The 20,675-nt window shown below is 52.7% G+C and overlaps 2 protein-coding genes across 2 annotated transcripts in view; both read left to right on the plus strand.

Annotated features, from left to right (window-relative positions):
* The window catches only part of LOC6595364, a gene marked incomplete at its 5' end in the record, with an annotated part of 151,781 nt that overhangs the window by 24,879 nt on the left and 106,227 nt on the right, over positions 1 to 20,675 (plus strand). The window lies entirely within an intron of this gene.
* On the plus strand, positions 7,933 to 11,964 carry LOC6595450 (gamma-aminobutyric acid type B receptor subunit 1). The gene is made up of 7 exons (XM_026988837.1): positions 7,933 to 8,927; positions 9,315 to 9,458; positions 9,902 to 10,177; positions 10,248 to 10,499; positions 10,800 to 11,159; positions 11,232 to 11,533; positions 11,629 to 11,964. The coding sequence occupies exons 1-7, from the start codon at positions 8,253 to 8,255 to the stop codon at positions 11,921 to 11,923; spliced, it is 2,304 nt and encodes a 767-aa protein (XP_026844638.1). The 5' UTR covers positions 7,933 to 8,252; the 3' UTR covers positions 11,924 to 11,964.

A 20,675-nucleotide genomic window follows, 5' to 3' on the forward strand; every position in this document is an offset into this window, starting at 1 on the left:
GATGCCAGTGAGGGGGCGGGTGGGGGTGCGGAGGGCATTGCGTGATGGATCAGCGACAACTCTCTCTTCCTCTTTGTCTTTCTCCGAGGAAAGGTTGACTTACATAAGAGCCAGCGACAGAGTCAAAGCCAAAAGCCAATTAGGGGTCAGTCTTCGAGGGGCACAAGAAGTCGATTGGGTCTAAAAATTGCACAGAACTTGCACACAGAGACACACCGAAGAGGCGGAGGTCTCCCGTCTCCCGTCTCCCGTCTGAGAAGGAAGGCGAGTCACGCGCAGCTGGCGCATACCGGATTTTGGGGGGCGCCTGCACCTGACCCACTCAGCCGGGCCGAGCCGGGCCGGGACACGGGCACAGACACTCTCGGCGCACGTTGCGCGATGTCGTGCTGTGCTCTGTGTGGCACGGTGCGGCGGCCGCCTCTGTCAGAGCAGTACAATGACACCAAAGACAGCTGTCTTTGTTTACGACCCATCTCTTTCTGGCGCCGAGACGGAAATACCTGAATTTTCCGAGGCTCCGAGGCTCCGAGGCACAGGCTGTTGCATCGTTTTGTTTACGATGCATCCCGCTCGCACGCACGGCCCTGGCCTGCGGACCTGCTCGCACATTCCGGCCCGCTCTCTGGGACGGACAGCGCAGGCGCCAGCCTCTGCCACGTTTATGGCAGGGCGTGGGGTTTATGGCATCGAGAGAGTCCCAGAATTATGGTTGGCACTTATTTTGAGGGCCATAAAGCGGTGTGTGTACGGGCTAAGAGGAAGCTCTGGCCTGGCCACAGCTGTTGTTTGTTTACCCACAGCCCACAGCCGGCATGCCCAGATTTGGGATGAGGGCTGGTAAGGTGAGGACTCTAGTTGGCCACGGAAGGACCTCTCAAGGGCCCAGGGAGACGCGGAAGCGATTGCTTCCAAAGAGAATGTCCGTGGAAGCAGCTGGTGATCGCTTTTGGGCCCCAGAAGCCAATGACAAGGCGCTAGGCTCGAGACAGAGGCTTAGTACAGGCCCCAAGAAACCAAAAACAACATTTATTGCTTGTGCATGATGGAGAAAGTTAAAGCTGGATTCGAGTGCAGGAGCAAAGGCTTCAAAGGGGAGCTCCCAAGAGACATATAAACGAATTACATGTCTTGTGCATGATTAATTCTTTAAAAACCGAAGCCAGCCAGCAATAAATCTGCATTTCACTGCATATTCAGACGCTCTCCCCGAAGTATGCCCCAAAATACAACCGGCAGGCCCTTACCCTCCTTAGAATATACCCTGTAGCCGGCCGGAATGTGATTTTACGTGCCTAGAAAAAGACAGCAACAGTCAGAGATAAAAGAGAGAGAGAGCTATCTCTGAGATATCTCCCAGAGAGCGACTGCCTGCCACAAGATTGAAACAAATTGAAGGCTTCCTCGGCAGATTCTGGCGCGTGCAATATAAAAGCAGCCCTGCCACCGCCGGCACTCAACAGTCCATCGACTGTGCCGCACGAAGCAGCATACCAGAGCACCCCCCTCCTCATCGAGGGGGCTGCCATGTGGGAGTGGCGTCGTTCAGGGCCGAAACGTGTGGCTGTAACCAAATCAAGCCGCCGCACAAATGTCAATCAATCGAAGCCAAATCGAGTTAAAGCTGCAGATCTGCAGCGCAAATCGAATGAACTTCAATTTGGCCTTAGCTCAGGGCCGTTGCACCCCCTCTCCACCCCTCTCTAGCGGTTTTTGGGGCCTGGCTAATAGAATTTGAGGGGCCGAAAACAAAAACCTAATTCTATTAGCGACCAAAGCGGTGAGGGGCATGGGGCGGGGGCACATGCAAATTATCCGATTTCGTTCCATTCTTAATTAACATTTAAAATGCTTCAGAGTTGGTTTTTTTTTCCACCGCACTTTCTGGGGGGCCCCTGCATGCCCTGGTTAAACCTTTTTCCACTGCTGTGGTGGGGCGGGGCGGGGAGGCTGGGGCTGGGGCAGAAACCACTCGCTAACCGCAGGTGGAGTGTGGACGTGGCAGGAGAACGGGAGAACACACACATCCACACATCCACTCATCCGCGCCGAAAGTTGCGAAATGTTAAATATTTGCAACACCTGAAAAATTGAATATTTTTCATTAAAAGTTTCCCAACGGCAGGCAGCGGCTGTTGTTGCCACCACAGAGGGGTAGGGGGAGGGCAGGGGAGGGCGAGGTGTAGTCGTCTCAGCCGCAGTCAATAAATAAAGTTTGGAAAGTGCGTGGAAATGTATTCCAAGATTGAACACTGCGGTTTGTTAGGGCTGGCAGTGGGAGAGTGATGTGGCATGAAACGTGAGCAGCGTGAGCAGCGTGAGGAGTCGTGAGGAGTCGTGAGTGACTGCAAATGCTTCATAGATCCACAGAAAGGTGCTAGAAAGGTACTCCTTCAAGCCTTTGCTGCGCTGCCAAGTCGTGAAAGCTCTTTCAGCCCCAGAATCTGCCTGTTTGGGGCCTTCTTTCCACCAAGACTTCCGCTCCATTCCTCCACGAGTGTGCCTCCATCCAAGTACCGCCGTATCTTGTATCTTTTAAGCCGCCAAGAGTGAATCTTCAGCTGTGTTTCGTGACTATTTGAGAGGTTCTACTCATTTCCTAGCTCTCCTCAGGCCTGTATTGCCCTTGAAACAACTTTGATTAGTGCTTCGTCCTGCAAATATATGCCTCCATCGGTGTGCACATAGTTTTCTTCACTGTCGCGGTTGTCGCCTCGCCAGAGCTGTGCCACCAAATCAATTTACAAGCTTCAGCCGCAGCTCTGTGGCGGTAAACCGCGGCATGGACCCTGCCACGTGCGGGGGAGAGCCCTGCGGCAGATGGAAGAAGTCTGTTTAAAGCGCCATCATAATCAGCAGCATCATCATCATCCCGACTCCAGGCCGTGCCCCCCGCCCCTGCCCCTGCCCCACCTTGATGGTCATGTTTTGCTTTGTTAAAAGGATTTTCACGGATTTCCGTTGTAATTTGAAAACTTTTTTGTGCAACTTTTTTCATTAGAATAAGAGAGAGGGAGAGGGAGAAAGCGTGCCCCCCCCCCACCATTAAAGGCCTGCTTGTTGTTAGTTTTTGAAGTGCGGAGCCTCCTGCCAGAAGCAGCTGCCGGCGAACAGGTGTTAATTGTTTTCAAGCTAATTTCCCGCCGACGATAATGAATTTTCCACCGAAAAAAACGAAGAAAATTATAATTAAATTGTTCTGACAGCAGAGCCGAAGAGATTTGCGATGGATCCACTCGAAGAGGGGCCTCCATTATGCGATTATATCTCTGGCGTTCCATCTCAATCCCCCTGGCCGAAGCGTGGCATGAAGTGTGGCAGGAGGGGGAAGGGGGGGGCATAATACTTTCCCGGCAACTAAAAACTCGGAGGAACAATAAAGTTGTACTCCCATCCACTCCACACGCCCCACAAGCCCCAAACGCCCCTCCCAACCCTCCCACCTTTGTCAACATCTGAATAGGCAGCAGAGGGGGCGGCAGGGGGCACACGCAGGAGGCACGCAGGTGTGAAAAGTGCGTGCGAAATGGAAATGGAGACATGGAGGGGCCTCCACATCCCTATCCCCCTTCCCCTTGGGGGCGTGGTGCGTCTGTGGTGTCTGTGGGTGGGTGGGAGATAATTGAATTTCTGATTTTAAGTGCTGCCTCTGCCGCCGCCTCGGCAGAGCAGGGCACAGCCGTATCTGTATCTCTAAACAAGTCACAAAAGTGCAAATTTGCAGCACTAAATTACGCATACGCCGTGTGCGCCACGAGAACCTGGGGAGAGAGCCCATTCCCCACTTCTCCCACTTCCCCCCGGTGCCCCCCGCTTCCCCCCTCTGCCGTGTGGCATCTGCGAGCTGCCAATTTGCCAAGTGTCCGCAAACAAAGAGCGAAACACGAGACACAAACAAAAATAGTTGCCGGTGAGTGCCCGGCCACACGCTGTAGCCGAAGGACTCGTAGAGGGACAGCCACAGCGGCGAGAAGTTCCGAAGTGGCATTGTAAAAAGTTGGCAGGCCCCCCGCCAACCGCCCCTCCCCCTTCACCGTCTCATTTAAAATGCAAATGGAGGCCAGGCCGTGGGCCGTGGGCCGTGGGGGGGCTGGAAAATTAGTTTCACGGGCAAAACATAAGCAAAACATGAACGCGAGGCCCAATATATCATCCATTTGGACTATAAATTATCCCCCAGATCGGGCGCCTGTCAAATCTGGAATTTATTCGGGTCTGCAGGAGGCAGGAGGCTGGAGGAGGAGGCAGAGGAGGAGGCGGAGGAGGAGCCAGGAGTCGACAGTCGACAATTGCACGTAATCCGCTTTACTTCTGCCTCAACTTTGGCCTTTCATTGCTGCTCAAACACCTCGAGTGACGGGTAAATGGAGGTGTTCCCCCCCCCTCTCTAACTTCTTAAGTGCAGTGCAACTTTTTGACACTTGGAATTGAGTTTTGCGGTGTAATTGCATTTTATTTGCCACCTCTGGGAGCCTCCAGCACCTCCAGCACCCAAACAAAAGTCGCAATCCAATCTCAAATTCTGGCCGGGAATCCATGAGCTCGTGTATATCTGAGGCATCGCTTTGGTGCTCTGCAATCTTTGGCTCTGGAAACATTTCTGCAAAAGGTTTTCCGAAGAAAGGCTGGCCAGAAATTAATTGCAATTTTTGCGATGGCCAAAAGGAGGCGAAATCAAATTATCTTCCGTAATCGAAGCTGAGAAAAAGGGCAGCTGGGAAAAGCCCCATCCCCTACCCCGCCCCCGCCCCCCATGCAGGGCATTCCCGGGCCCAATGCAGCCATAATTAAGAGTGTCCTTGCCTTGTGCTGGCCAGGATTCAGTCGCAGGAAAGGCGAATCCCCCCCTCCCCCTCCAGTGTCTGCTCGTCCTTCCTTTGCCAGCTCTCCTGCTCGCCAGGATAAATGAATTTTTCATTAAAACAGTTGCAAATTATTTAGTTTCATGTTGGGCATTAATTTGCATAATTTAAACTTCAACTTTTCCAACCAATTTTTCAATTTTCCCCAGCTTGTTGCTGGCTCCTCCCCCCAACCCCCCAAACCCCTCTCGGCGGAGACTTTTCATGAATGAATTTTTTGGCGCGCTTTTGCCAGCGCCGACGCAGTGGCAAAGCCCGAGAGAGAGAGAGAGCGTCCCCGACTGAAGCCGGTTGAACGTTGAACGAGGCATCCCTTTTGCAGCATCCTTCAATCAGGGATTTATCAGTCAAAAGCGTAGCGCCTGCCACGGCGGACAACAGTTGCGGTCTGAAGCTCGTCGCGTGCGTGTAAATCCGGGAGAAAGCCAGCGGCAAACGAGTCTTCCTTCGAGCCTCGAACTTCGTCCTCGTCCTCGGCCACGTCTTCGTCTTCGTTTCGTCTCTGGTTCGAAGTAAATAAAACAAATAGAATTATCTCCGGCCTCAAATATGTATGGAGACGCATTTCAAATGCCAATAAATTGTCATTTAAGAGTGTCGGTGCTGGAGTGTGTGTGTGCGCCTGTGTGTGTGTGGCATGTGGCGTATACGCAATATTTATGAATGCAATTTCCTACTAAAGAGCGCCTGGGATCCATGGGATGCTCATCTGAGCAGAGTAACCGAGATTATGAGAAGGAGTATTTGTTGCATGCTGCATGCTGCCACCAGTTAAGTGAGCTGTGCCACACGCCACATATCTGGGCTGTTCTGATGATCATTGATTGGAGAGCGAGAAGAGTCCCCGCCCCCTCTAATGGGGATTAGCAGGGGTTTTAGACGGGATTAAATGCTGGCAACTGAATGTTTCCCTTAGTTATTATCTTGCCACACAGTGTGCCCCCTCTCCACCCCCCTGTAGCTGTCTGCAGTCACAGTTGCAGCACACAAAATGGAATCAGAATTACAAATGCAGCCAGCATTTTGCATAATTTATGTCAAGCATGAAAATAACAACTAAAGGGGCCGATGGCCACATAGGGGTGGGGGTGGGGCACGGACGGGTGGGGGGGACTGCACACACGGCCATAAATAAGTGCAGGTTTAAATACCACGGCAACAATTGTGAAATATGGCAGAATAATAGAAAGGACCCAAAAGCAGAGCAGAGCCGAGCAGTCGCTAAATATTCATAAATGCACTGCCCGAAAAATACCCCTACTTTTTGGATAGCTTGGGATTGCTCGAGGCTGGCATTTAATTCAAACGAAATCGCTTTATTTTTTATTCAACTTTCAAAAATGCATAAAAAAGCTTGATGTTCTTCGGGGGTTTTCTGCAGTTTTTAGCGGAAAGGCAGTGCTAAAAGATACACATATATCTAGCAGATTAAGTGTTCTGTTTTGGGAATAAAATTCTTTCCCATCCTAAAACTGGTACCAACTTTATGGTGGGGGGTGGAATACTCTTATGATTTCCCATTTCCCATGGGTTCTATGAGGCGAGTGTCCATATTGCAGGGAATGGGCTAAAGAAAGGATATTCAAAGCGAGTATAAATATTCTTAAAAAGGAAACCAACAATTGTTGGTCTTTTTTGTAGTAAATTTTCGTTTGTTTTTGATTTTTAATATTTTTTGAAGTTTTTGGAGCAAGCAAATACCAAAGATGGGCATCTTCTGCCATGAAAATATAATAGCAACCATTTCGTAATAACGACAGTTCCTAAATGTGTTGCTAGAAGTGTGTTTGGGTGCTCCGAAAGCGCTCCTCAGGAATATGTGGAGTCTGATGGAGTCTATGGAGTTCTAGGGCTGTGGTAGCTGATGATAAAGGCAGAAACTCTCTAAGGAGACCATCTCTGTGGGACTTCTATACGAGTATGTGTGGTCATGACTCTTTGTCTTTCTCAAAGTCTTTTAAAGTCTTATCTTTTGGGATTTGAAAAGACATTTGAAAGATATTTGGACTATTTTCTACTTGAATATCCAGGACTTCTTGTTCTACCAAGACGTTGGCCTATCCTAAGTGGAGATATTATGCAGATATTTAATTATATTGGACCTTTGCAAAGGCTATTCTATAGAGATATTTTTCGGAACATTTGTTCTCCATTGAAATATTCGATTAAAAGAAAAATCTCTAACCAGAAATGACTTTTTTCGAATCAAAAAGTAATCAAACTCGAATGAAATGAAAACAAAAATGATCCATTATTATTTCTCGTGGTAAAGGCATCGCAATGTTGGAAATTCGGGACGTAGGGCTCTTAGTTTTTGGGTTTTGCGATCCATCAAGAGATTAAGTTTTCCGCAGTGCACAAGCACAGCCATGGAAATACTAGGACTAGTAGAAAGGCTCGTATGAAATGCTAGTTGCACGAGACGCCCGGGAAAGGGGGCACAGGGGCTAAGAGCAGGGCAGAGGGCAAATGTCAGCCGTGGCTGGGGTGCAGGTGCGGCCGGGGGCTAAGAGTGGGGCATTGAGTGATGGAGCTGCTGGGAGCAGAGGGCAATGGGCTCAGGTGGCAGAGACGCCCCCTCCCCCTCCCCACCCCCCCCTCGGCGGACACGCCACTGCGCCTCTCTGCGAAGAACAAAACCCAGCAAAGAACAAAATGGGCCAAAAAGTTATTTTAAGCGCTTGCTCGCTGAATGAAAGAAAGAAAAGCGGTAATGGTGGGGGAGAGGGGGGGTGGGGGTGTGGGTAATCTCGAAACAATTATGCATACGCGCATGCAGAAGGAAAATCTGTGGCGCGTGATACTCGGAAAACAGAGAAAAAGTAGCCCAAAAGCCTCGACGTGAAAGCAAAGCGCCGAATGTTTGGCCATTAGCATAAAAAGTAATGGCCAGCAGGAGGGGATTGGGGATTGGAGGGGGGATTGGGGGGGAGGAGCATCGAGGACTTCATCTTAATCCTTTTCGACTGGCAAATTGGCGTGCAAATGCCTTGAGGGGGCTCCTCCTTCCTCCCCCCCCTCTCCTCCCCTCCCCTGCTCATGCATATTTTTATGGCCCAATACTTTTCAGAGTCACTGTGTGTGTGTGTGTGTGTGTGTGTGTGTGTGTGTGTGTGTGTGCGAAACGAAATGAGACCAAAAGTGAGGCCAATAAAAAGGCGATAAAATTGACGCCAATCCAAGCGGCGGAGGAGGAGCAGGGGGAGCGGGAGAGAGACGATAAGCGTATCCTGTCGGCACACAGTGCATAAAACGGCGATATATATTCCGTGTTCGAGCAGCAGGAGTCCTGCCAGGAGTGTGTGTCCCGTGTTTATAGCCGTTGCAGCCGCCTTCCGATAGATAGCCGACGACTATTCCAATGCCTTGGTGATTAATGGGCGAGGGCACATGGCCGACGGGATGCGCATAACTCACTGGCCCCAAACGAGATACTGCCGATGGCTGGCCCTCGGATTGGGCCTGGTGCTGGCCCTCGCCTGGACGGCAGCGGCAGCCGCAGCCATGGAATCGTCGGCAGAGCTGCAGGCTCTGGGCCTGGGCCGGGACCATCATCATCATCAGAGTGTGGCAATTAAGCCGTCGCCAGGTGGCGATGCCTCAATTAGTGGCAGCCTCCAGTGGCAGCAACGTTCCTCTGGAGCCGGAGCACACACGGAACAGGAGCTGGAGATGGAGATGGAGCTGCCGTTGTTGGGGCCGCAGCATCGCTCCAATTGGAAGTACAAACGGACGAAAGTCAAGCGGCGGCAGCGCCTCAATTCGCAGAGCAATCTGCCGAGCATCACGAACTCCTCGGCGCAGCCCTTCGCGCCGCCGGCCACCCGGCAGCGCTACCTGAAGGTCAACCAGGTGTTCGAGAGCGAGCGCCGCATGTCCCAGGCGGAGATCCAGCGCAATCACGGTAAAATCGTCCTGCTCGGCCTCTTCGAGCTCTCCACGAAGCGGGGCCCCCGCCCGGACGGCATCTCCGAGCTGGGGGCCGCCACCATGGCCGTGGAGCACATCAACCGCAAGCGCCTCCTGCCCGGCTACACCCTCGAGCTGGTCACCAACGACACGCAGGTGAGTGGAGCGGGGGGACAGCGGGGGCTCCCATTACGAAATTGAATTTTCATTTAGTGGCGCGTGCAACATTAAAACTTAATAAGAAAATCTGCAACAGCAGCGGCAGCAGCTGGAAATATGTCATCAACGTTTCATCGTCTGCGTCCTCGTTTTTGGGGCTCTTTTATTGCCATTTCTTTCCGGTTTGATGGGGCACGCAAATGTACAACCCGCATACAAGGACTCTCGTGTCTCGTATCTGTCGCTCTATCAAAGTCGACATTTTAAAAATGTTTATTGCGGCATCTTGACGCGTTTTTATGACGCCGAAACGGGGGACACTCCCAGCTCTGCATCTGCCTTAATGTGGTTCCCCTCTCTCTTCCCCCCTCTCCTGGAATGCAGTGCGATCCTGGCGTGGGCGTGGATCGCTTCTTCCATGCCATCTACACACAGCCCTCGACGCGGATGGTGATGCTGCTCGGATCCGCCTGCTCGGAGGTCACCGAAAGCCTGGCCAAGGTGGTGCCGTACTGGAATATTGTGCAGGTGAGTCCAGGGGGGGGATACTGGGGCTGATTAAAATGCAAATATCCCGCTCGAACCTAATCAACTCACGTGCTTGGCTTTCGATTAGCATAAATGCCGGGGCAGGCGGGGCCAGGGATGAGTCCTGCAGCACCCCATAAACCATACGCCATAAACACTGCCACGCACCACAAATTATGAGGTCCACAAATTCACTTACGCATCCTCCCGGCCTCCTTTCGACCTCCCGACATTTGCATTTAACCTTTGAAGTTTCATTTGCCTCGCACCCGCCTCACTGCCCCCCGAAATATGTTAAATGAGAGGCGAAACTTTGCAGACATGTGGCATGTGGATGTCTTGCGGCATGTCTTGCATTTTAAGCGGCCTCCGACACACCCCCCGCCCCTCACGCCGCCACGCGCCTCCACAGGACTGCTAACGATTGCTTCTCCAAATTAAAGGTCTCGTTCGGCTCCACCTCGCCGGCGCTGAGCGACAGGCGGGAGTTCCCCTACTTCTATCGCACCGTGGCCCCGGACTCCTCGCACAACCCGGCGCGCATCGCCTTCATCCGGCGCTTCGGCTGGGGCACGGTGACCACCTTCTCGCAGAACGAGGAGGTGCACTCGCTGGCGGTGAACAATCTGGTGACGGAGCTGGAGGCAGCCAACATTTCCTGTGCGGCCACCATCACATTCGCGGCCACGGACTTCAAGGAGCAGCTTTTACTCCTGAGGGTGAGCATCCAAGGGGAGTTGGGGGGTTCCCAGCGAACGCAACGAATGACAAATGGTCTTGCCCCCGCAGGAGACTGACACGCGCATCATTATCGGCAGCTTCTCGCAGGAGCTGGCCCCACAGATCCTCTGCGAGGCCTACAGGCTGCGCATGTTCGGGGCGGACTACGCCTGGATCCTGCACGAGAGCATGGGGGCGCCGTGGTGGCCCGACCAGCGCACCGCCTGCACCAACCACGAGCTCCAGCTGGCCGTCGAGAACCTCATTGTGGTCTCCACCCACAACAGCATCGTGGGTAACAACGTCAGCTACAGCGGACTGGTAAGCAGAAGGTCCTTTCTGCCCTTCTGTCTGCCCTCGAATGATTTATTTGATTAGACAATCCCCAGCCATCGGCCATGTCCTTGGCGATTGTGATTGTGATTGTGATGGTGATTGCAAGTCCTGCCTGTCATCGCGCGCGTTTTTATGAGCATTTTAGTGCCTCGTTCAGAGGCGAACGAGGACGTGGCGACGGCCAGGACTAGGCAATCCCATTACAAGCCATATTCCTGCGCCATTCTGTGGCCTGTTTAATCGCCGACATTTCCATTTCCATTTCCATTCGATTCCACTTGGCAGAACAATCACATGTTTAACTCGCAGCTGCGCAAGCAATTTGCACAGTTCCATGGCCAGGATGGGGCATCCACAGCCGGTGGCAACCGCAAGCGTGCCGCACCGCAATCGGATTTGGATGTGGATCCGAGCAGCCGGCGCAGGCGTGCCACTGGGAGCCACCTCTTCCCGGAGGCCATCTCGCAGTACGCGCCGCAGACGTACGACGCCGTGTGGGCCATAGCCCTGGCCCTGCGCGCCTCCGAGGAGCACTGGCGCCGCAACGAGGCCCAGTCGAAGCTGGACGGATTCGACTACACGCGCAGCGACATGGCCTGGGAGTTCCTGCAGCAGATGGGCAAGCTCCACTTCCTGGGCGTATCCGTAAGGCGGGCGAAAGGGTCCGGCCATGAGAGCCGCTTCTGATTGGTTTCTCCTTTCGATTCTCCTCGGCAGGGTCCCGTCTCGTTCAGCGGTCCGGATCGTGTGGGCACCACGGCCTTCTACCAGATCCAGCGGGGCCTGCTGGAGCCCATTGCACTGTACTATCCCGCCACCGATGCCCTGGACTTCCGCTGCCCCCGCTGCCGACCCGTCAAGTGGCACAGCGGCCAGGTGCCCATCGCCAAGCGGGTCTTCAAGCTGCGAGTGGCCACCATCGCCCCGCTGGCCTTCTACACCATCGCCACCCTCTCGAGCGTGGGCATTGCCCTGGCCATCGCCTTTCTCGCCTTCAATCTGCACTTTCGGAAGCTCAAGTAAGTCCAGGGCCCGCGGCAGGGGCCTCTCTCTCTCGTCGGTTGCTTACTCTGCACTTTCCACTGGCGTATCCACCGCCAATCCTCCTCCACAGGGCAATTAAACTTTCCAGCCCGAAGCTGAGCAACATCACCGCAGTGGGCTGCATCTTCGTGTATGCCACCGTCATCCTGCTGGGCCTCGACCACTCCACGCTGCCCTCGGCGGCAGACTCCTTTGCCGCAGTCTGCACGGTGAGTCCACCTTCTATTCTCCCCCTCCTGCCACTCTTTTGTTTGACTTGCGAGGATTCTCGTGGGTTGGCTGCTGCTTTCTCCCCCTGCCCCTCGCTTTCTCCGTCTCTCATCAAATATGACTTTCAGTTTTCTGGCTGCCAACAACTTTCGTGAGTCGCGTTCTCATGTGTTTGCTTTATTTATGTGTGGATTGAGCGGATGCGGAGCCAGAGCCCTCCCCGGCTATAAATAGCTGACGGGCTGCCTCTTAAAGCTAGAGCCATTCAGATTTTTAGATTTCCAGCTGCCGCTGCTCCGCCTGTCTTCCGCCTGTCCATTCCATTTCCATTTCCATGTCCGTGTCCTCTTTGGCTTCAACTTCAGTTTTCAGCTTCGCCTTCAGTGGCTTTAAACGCCACTCCAGGGAAATTTGCAGGCCCTCTCTGCCCTGCTATGCTCTTGCAGGGGGTATCCAGGTTTTGACGAGAAGATGGAAACAAGCCATCCAAAAGCTTAGAGGATTTCCACGGGCATTTCCCACCGTTTTCATCATTATCCAGCTTCATTCAGATTCCAGCTAGCAGAAGGACTCGTATATATTTTAGGGCTAATAGCAGATTAAATTTGAGAGAAAACGAAGGGGAATCCTACATTTATCCCCTATACTCAGGGTGTGTGGCTCTCCTCCGCCAGACGGCGCTAACATTGCACGACAAAGAGTGTGTGAGACAGAGACAGAAAGCGAGTAAGCAAGTGTTTAATTTTTTGATTCTGGCTATAATAATAGTCTGATCGGATCAAGATGCGGCAATCTGCTAGATCTGGTCATACTCTATGATTCTCATTAAGTTATTTCGTATCTCTAAAACTGTGGATGCCACAGATTCTTGTCGGAAGAGAGCGTGTCGAAATTTTGAAGAAAACTAGATTCAGTGTGATATCTCAGGAGTCTGGGTACAAGATCTCAAGGTCTCAGAGAACTAGGCGTCGAACAGACAGACAGGGCTTAATCGACTCGGATATTGAGGCTGATCCAGAATATTATGTATCTTATGGGGTTGGTATCTTATTTAGATTATTTAGATCATTTAGATCCGATCAGATCTAGGCATTACTCATTTTGAGCATCAGTTATAAGAGCCAGCGGACCTTCTGCTGATTTCTATTCGCCTGGTATTCCGAAAAAAGCAATCGTATAAGTCTTGTTTCATATTTAATATTTCAAAAATGTATTAAATACATATAAATGTACAGTCCCGAGCGACATAGTAGTGGAAATGCCTCCATATCTCTGGCTAAGCCAAGAGTTTCGCTCAGAAAATCACACCATTCCATATACTATGTGTACCAATACCACTCTTCCATAAGCAGCATTCCGTGTCCATTCGCTTATGGGAAATTTGTAGAGCAAACCTTTAAATCCTGGATTTTCCAAGGGTATCTAGGGCCTCGACTTGCGGTTCTATTCCTTTCGCTGGCTTGCTTCTTTCTGTTTTAGCTTCTGTTTTGTTATTGTTAAGGCTCTCTCGTGTTGGGCCCGAAGCGGGACAAAGCCCCACCCCCCTCCCCCTCTTCCCCACCGAGAACAAGTGCAAACACATGACAGGGAAATTTACAACTTTTGTGATATTCCATGTGATATTTGCATAAAACTGAAACCGAGACGCACCGCAGCCTGCCACCCGGGCCACAGGACTGAGTTGTGCCCCATTGATGAGTTGTTTCCCTTTTGCTTGTGTCGGTTCGGTTCTGTTTTTCTTTGCTGCTGGCCCCCCAAAACATGACACTTACACACATCCTTATGGGCTTCCGTGTAACCCGTGGCAGGCACGCGTCTATCTGCTGTCGGCCGGATTCTCGCTGGCCTTTGGCTCGATGTTCGCCAAGACCTACCGGGTGCACCGCATCTTCACACGAACCGGGAGCGTGTTCAAGGACAAAATGCTGCAGGACATCCAGTTGATTCTGCTCGTGTGCGGCCTGTTGCTGGTGGACGCCCTCCTCGTCACCCTCTGGGTCGTCACGGACCCCATGGAGCGGCATTTGCATAATCTGACACTCGAAATCAGCGCGATTGATCGGAGTGTTGTCTACCAGCCCCAGGTAGGTGTCCCCACCCTCCACATCCCCCACATCCCGCATGCCCCTCCTTTATGGATTGGATTGACATCCAATGTTTGTAAATTGACTCCTCTGGCACTTGCCGCCCCTTTCGGATGCCCCCTTTAGGTGGAGGTCTGCCGCTCGCAGCACACCCAAACCTGGCTGAGTGTCCTGTACGCCTACAAGGGCCTCCTGCTGGTGGTGGGCGTGTACATGGCCTGGGAGACGCGCCACGTGAAGATACCCGCCCTCAACGACTCGCAGTACATCGGCGTCTCCGTGTACAGCGTGGTCATCACGAGTGCCATTGTCGTCGTCCTGGCCAACCTCATCTCGGAGCGCGTGACGCTGGCCTTCATCACCATCACGGCCCTCATTTTGACGTCCACCACGGCGACGCTGTGCCTGCTGTTCATCCCGAAGCTGCACGACATTTGGGCGCGAAGTGAGTGCCACGACTGGATCCACTAATACCCAGAGTAATCCTCTCTTCGCAGATGACATCATCGATCCCGTGATCCACAGCATGGGCCTCAAGATGGAGTGCAACACGCGACGCTTTGTGGTCGACGATCGCCGGGAGCTGCAGTATCGCGTGGAGGTCCAGAACAGGGTCTACAAGAAGGAGATCCAGGCGCTGGACGCGGAGATCCGCAAGTTGGAGCGGCTGCTCGAGTCCGGTCTGGGCACCGCCTCGACGACCACGTCCTCGTCCACCTCCCTGCTGCAGGGAGGCCACGCCCACGCCCACCTGAAGCCAGAGCTGACCGTCACGAGCGGACTGTCGCAGACGCCGGCTCCGAGCAAGTCGCGCACCCCGAGCATCTCCGGGATCCTGCCCAACCTGCTGCTCTCCGTGCTCCCGCCGGTGATTCCGCGCGCTAGCTGGCCCTCGGCGGAGTACATGCAGATCCCGATGCGGCGATCGGTGACCTTTGCCTCGCAGCCGCAGCTGGAGGAGGCCTGCCTGCCCGCCCAGGACCTGATCAACCTGCGGCTCGCCCACCAGCAGGCCACCGAGGCCACCAGCCGGACGGGGCTCATCGACCGCCTCCGGGGCATCTTCTCGCGCACCGCCTCCAGCAACAAGGGCTCCACTGCCAGCCTGGCGGACGGCCAGAAGGGCCTCAAGGCGGCCTTCAAGTCGCACATGGGCCTCTTCACCCGCCTGATTCCCTCCTCGCAGACGGCCTCCTGCAATGCCATCTACAACTCCCCGATTCAGAATCCGGGCCCAGAGCCGGGCGGCCTCCCCGTCGAGTCCAACTCGAACGGGCGGACGCATCTGAAGGCCATCCACCGCGGATCGCTCACTCAAAGCGGCACCCACCTCGACCACCTGGCCAAGGATCCCGGCTTCCTGCTGCCCTCCATCTCCACCATCTCCGGGGAGCATCTGGGCGGACCCGTGGCCCCCCCCGACGGCCGGTATGTGAAGCTGCTGGAGACCAGGGTGAACTTTCAGCTGCCCAGCAGCCGCCGGCCGTCGGTGGTGCAGCCGACGCCCAGTCTGCGGGAGCGGGTCAGGGGCTCGCCGCGCTTCCCCCACCGCATCCTGCCGCCGGCCGCCTGCAGCCTGAGCGCCCTGGCCGAGTCGGAGGACACCAGGGCGCCGGATATGAGCTCCATTTTAGGCAGCTGCAAGTCCATTCCGCGCATTTCCCTGCAGCAGGCCACCAGCGGGGGCACCTGGAAGTCCATGGAGACGGCCGCCAAGTCGCGCCTCTCGCTGGGCGACTCCCAAGAGGACGAGACCCCAGAGACACCAGAAACAGAGGTCGGGCCGGTGCAGGTCCAGGTCGAGGCGGTGCCATTGAATGGCCTAGGTTAGACCCTACCCCGTCCTCCGTCCTCCGCCCAGTCCTCGTCAATTAGAAGCAAACACCAAGCAATTATTTTCGACAGACACGCGAAGAATCCCCCCTCCCCCCAAGAGAATCCCCCCCACAGAGAGGCGAGAGGCAAGAGCCAGAGCCAGAGCCAGAGCGCGTGTGCAACTGACCAATCATCCAGCTTAAAGCAATCAAACGCATTAGGGATAACGCCTAGATAAGTCACGATACGAGTAGCTCCTCCAATCAGCCAGTCATCATCTTCCAGAAGGAGGAGAGACCCTCCCTCCCCCCACCACTCTATCCCCCCCACTCGATAATGTGATTAACCCCTGAGTCCCAGCCCCCTCTTAGACTGTTCCCCTGCTCTCTTGTAGGCTAAGTAGTTGAGCTTTTCTTTAGCTAGTGATTGAACACCCCCCCCCAAGACCCCTCTAAAGACCCTCCTCCCTCCCCCCTTCTCTAGACGTAAGGAATCGTTTTGGGTTTTTTCGTTTGTTGTCCGCTGCACCGCAGGACCTCCATCCACGGTGGTGCATCCAGTGTATCCAGAGAGCAATACTATCGTACTATCGTATATATCGTACTTACAATACAATCTAGAGTTAGGGCCTCAGAGAATCAGAGAGAATCACAGTCGGCGTTAGAGTAGGCTTCAAATACAAGCCAATATGATTAATTATCGCCACAGTCGTAGATGAATCCATGAATCATGTGTGTGTAGGGCATAAGTAGGGGTAGTAGACGCCACTTAAGGATCCCCCCAGACCCCACATTTCCACAGCCCCCAACCCCCTCACAGTGGGCCATTTGGTTCGTCGAGGGGAATGAAAAAAAGTTTCTCTTCCAAAAGGATAATTTTTAAGGAATTTTAAAGAAAAAAGGTACAAACTGGGAATTTTTAAATTTTTTTTTAATTTTCTATATATATTTTTTTAATTTTAATTTTCTGTTTAATGTGTAAATTGAATTGGGTAGAAGCAAATATGTGTTTCGCTCGGTTTGGCAGTCTGAATCAGACTTTTCGGAGCCTTCAATATAATCTAATAGAGAAAAATAATGTTTCCAGGAAGTTCTTTGTCTGCTGATGTCATATCATGGGCCAACAATGGACCGGGCCGGCTGAACTGGCTTTTGAGAGCTCGCCTGGAGTCACTTGCGAAATCCCACCTCAAAGAATTGTGTACCAAAAAAATGTATGGCCGTTACTCTTCTTATTTTGGTGATTCCATTTTGAAGCATTCGAAACAAAAGCGGGAAAGAGAGCCACTGCTTCTGTGGCCTCTGTGGATGTTTTATTTTTCTTTTTCAAGGTCCAAAAAGCAGAAAAAGCACAAGCAGAGGATGTGTATGTTTTATTTATAATTTTTAAGGTCGAAAATGGTAATTTCCTTCCCCGAAATCAGCCAAATCGCCCACTGTGCCTCCCTCTGTCCCCCCTGTCTGGGCCAGAAGGCGCTCTCCAGTCTGGAGAGAGTCTCGGCCGCCGCCATCATAGGGACTAAGCCACTAAGTTTTAGGATTGTAATCCAATTCCATTCCCCCCGTCACTCTCCAGCCACACATTCCGCAGGATAACTTCAATAAACAATGGAGCCTAGGCAGAAATGCCGGGCCAGAGAATAATGATTAATTAATTAAAGTTGTTTTATTGAGTGCCGCCCCCAAGGGCGGGGGAATGAAGCATAACCAAAAAAACACACACACACACAGATACAGAAACAAATACAAATACAAGTACAGACGGAGGGCAGAAATGAGACCAAGAGAAATGACTTTGTACAAAGCCGTGAAATGAGTTTGCCAGCGAAACGGAGGACTCGCAGGAAGGACTCGCAGGAAGGACTCGCAGGACTCGCAGCGACCCAAACTAATAGAGTTCGGTGATTAAGTTGACGTTGCAATTTGTTGCTATAAATAAATAAATAAATCGGATGACCGAAAACGGTCACGGCGGGGGGTCCGACCGGTCCTGGCCACCACACCACACCATTCACGTGTGTAATCCGGGCCCCAGGTTGGACCTCCTCCTGGCGTGAATTTATCTTTATGCTCGTAAAACAAAAAGCACATGAAACGGAATCGGAATCGGCCAAATAAACAGCGACGACAACGTGGATGGGATTGGGGCTGTGACTGTGGATGGAAGATGAAGATGAGCACAGAGACAGAGCCAGAGCCAGGGGAGGGGAGGGGGAGATGATGGTGACATTCACACAGTCGTGGGGGGCCAACATTTTTCATGGCTCCATTCACTGAGACCCTCCGCACCGCCACGACTGACGCATCAAGATTTATCCCGGTCGCACTTTGTTGCCAGTTGCCACGGCGAGTGGGGGGCGAGGGGGGGGGCAGAGGTGGCTGCTTCTTCCGCTCAATAAAATGGAGCAGTCCTGTCTTTACATTTGCTTTATTACAGTTGGAGTACCTTGCCACAGGGGCTGTCGGCTGTCACATCGGGGCACACACACAGAGAGAACGCAAGAAATGTTTATTTATTGCACATATTTGCCACAGCCCACAGCCGGCACGCTCTGCTTGCCACCAGCTGACGACAACATTTTGTGGCGTCGCAAAAGTTGCGCAAATATTAATTTTAATCAAGCTAATTAATATGGTCCGGCCTGCCAAAGAGGAGAACCCCAAAAAGGAACCGAGAGGAGCCCACGAAATGAATAAAAATGGGGAGGAACGTGTCCTCCAGGCAGTGACAAATGGGCGGACGGGTCAACAGGTTGAGGAAGGGCACACGGCGGCGACTGTGTTTCCCCGGGCAAAGCTCCCTTAATTAGCGCCTGCTCCAAAGGCAATTTACGCGTATGCCAAAGTGCATTAAGAGAGCATCTCCTGATGTACTCTGTTCCCTGTTCTCTGGAGGCTCGTGCCAATTCCCTCTAATTATTCAGGATTATCATGAGAGCATCCTCTTACGGCAGGGATGAGTGTGTGTTTGTGGCAGGGAACAATGCTCCAGGGCAATCGCAATCGCAATCCCACGAGGAGGCACTCTCATCTGCACAAAGACCCCTGCACTTTACTTACCTTTCGGCATAAAGCGCTCCAGTTTATTCCATATACATATCTCTTCCAGGTCCTCCCCGGCACCACCCCCGCCCCTAGAAGGTGGCACATAAAACGGCACTAAGTTATTTTCAATCAATAAAAACAACATAAACAAAAAGCAAGCTGTAAAAAATACACTCAACTCCCCCTCGCCGCCCCTCGTACACGTGTGGCATGGCATGGCACCACGCTCTTTGCTGCCCCCCCCGCCTGCTCCTTGGGCACTGTAGGGAAACCACTGTGCTCCCAATTTGCCAATAAATTTGCTTGCCATGCACTGCCTGTAATTCAAAAGAAGCGAGTGAACCGAAAACAGCAACACATGACAGCCAAAACGATGAACGAAGTGGCAGATACCCTAGCAGATCCCTGATGAATCGTAGGGGAATCAAAGCCCTGAGAGACGAACCATAGAACCCTCTGGAAGGGTATCAAAAGTGAGCAACAGACCCCCCAGGAGCGGGCTGCGGGCTGGAGGGGGGGGACCTGCAGAGGAAAGCTGAAATGTGAAAATGTTGGGCAAAAAGTTTTCCTTTTGGTGTGGATGCCGAGCATTTCTTTCAACTTTTTCGAGTACGTGGCTGCTGTCAGCGCGCAAAATGACAAAATATTTCCTTGTGCATACATATTTTCTGTTTTCTGTGGCCTAATCGAGCGGAAAAACATACACGTTAAACATTTCGCACTTTTAATTGAGATTGGAAAAGCGCGTAAGCGCCAAAGGTGGCAGGCCCCTCTAATTGGTTATCTCTTGCCCCCCCGATGGGAGGTGGGAGGCAGGAAACAAGCCCGAGCAGGCGGAGAACGAGTGGCGGAAAACGGATTTCTAGACGAGTGAGCGGCTGATTGAAAATTGTGAAGGGGAGAGGGGAGGAGATGGAGATGGAGCCTCAATTCATGCAAATTCTGTCAGAGATACAATCAGAGCGCACAGGCCGAGAGCGGTTGAGGCGGTTGAGGCGGTTGAGGCTGTTGCCATTCCAGTCATGATTGCAATTTATTATAACTGAGCTGTAAACAAATACGCGGAGGAGGACTGCACCAGTGGCTGGTAAGCGGTTATTGTCGCGACAACTGACTTGGACAGGAACCAGCTGCCAGAAGAGCAGAGGAGACCAAGGAGGAGCTGGAGATGGAGATGCACTCACATGTTCTGCCACCAGGGGAAATTACACGAATGGAATGCCAGCACAGCACACACACACAGAGAGAGAGAGAGAGAGCACATAATGTTGTTGACACACTGCACACACACACACACACAGACACACACAGCTACACACGTACACGGGAACGGCAGTCAACTAGAAGCGGAAACGGAAGTAGCAACATGGCGACAGAGGCGAGGCAAGGCGAGGCAAGGCTGCCAACTGATTGCGATAGATGGAGCAACGGAGCAACGGAGACAGAGACAGCGATGGAGACGACTTGGCAGCCAAATGATTAATTTCAACAAGCTGCCACAAACTGTTGAAGGAACAGGCAGCAGCAACAGACTCCACTCTCGTGCGTGTCCTGTGCTCGGGTTTATTGACAATGTGTGAAGCAAATGCAAACTTGGAGACCAGCAGAAGACGGCGTTGATTTTGCGCTTGAGAATTTAATGAACCACAAAATAACAGAAAATTCGTTTAAGTATTGCCAATCCCAGGCCCCAATCCCAGCCCCTCACTCGCACTCCCCAATGCCTCATTTTGTACGCCGATCAGATTTCGTTTGGGCCAATGCCTAATCCTTTCGATGCGAGCCGAATGTGAGCCTGCTTTGCATTCCGCATTCAGATGCCCAGAGATGCCCCCCCCCCCCCCCCCCCCCCCCCCCCCCGCCCTGTCATCAGAGGAAGATTGGGGAAAGATGGCCCCGAAAATAAGTGCTAACTGGAACAGAGATCAAATAACCCAAGAGCCAGGACCCAGAGTTCAAATGCC

Source organism: Drosophila persimilis, unplaced genomic scaffold (assembly GCF_003286085.1).
Source record: "Drosophila persimilis strain 14011-0111.01,24,50 unplaced genomic scaffold, DperRS2 tig00000191-arrow-pilon, whole genome shotgun sequence".
NCBI classification, from domain to species: domain Eukaryota; kingdom Metazoa; phylum Arthropoda; class Insecta; order Diptera; family Drosophilidae; genus Drosophila; species Drosophila persimilis.

Bases quoted from the DNA above. Each gene is read 5' to 3' on its own strand.
- LOC6595450 (XM_026988837.1), top strand. From the start codon at position 8,253: ATGGCCGACGGGATGCGCATAACTCACTGGCCCCAAACGAGATACTGC. The intron at 11,160-11,231 runs GTAAGGCGGGCG...TCTCCTCGGCAG, and splicing joins TCCACTTCCTGGGCGTATCC to GGTCCCGTCTCGTTCAGCGG. The intron at 11,534-11,628 runs GTAAGTCCAGGG...CCTCCTCCACAG, and splicing joins CTGCACTTTCGGAAGCTCAA to GGCAATTAAACTTTCCAGCC.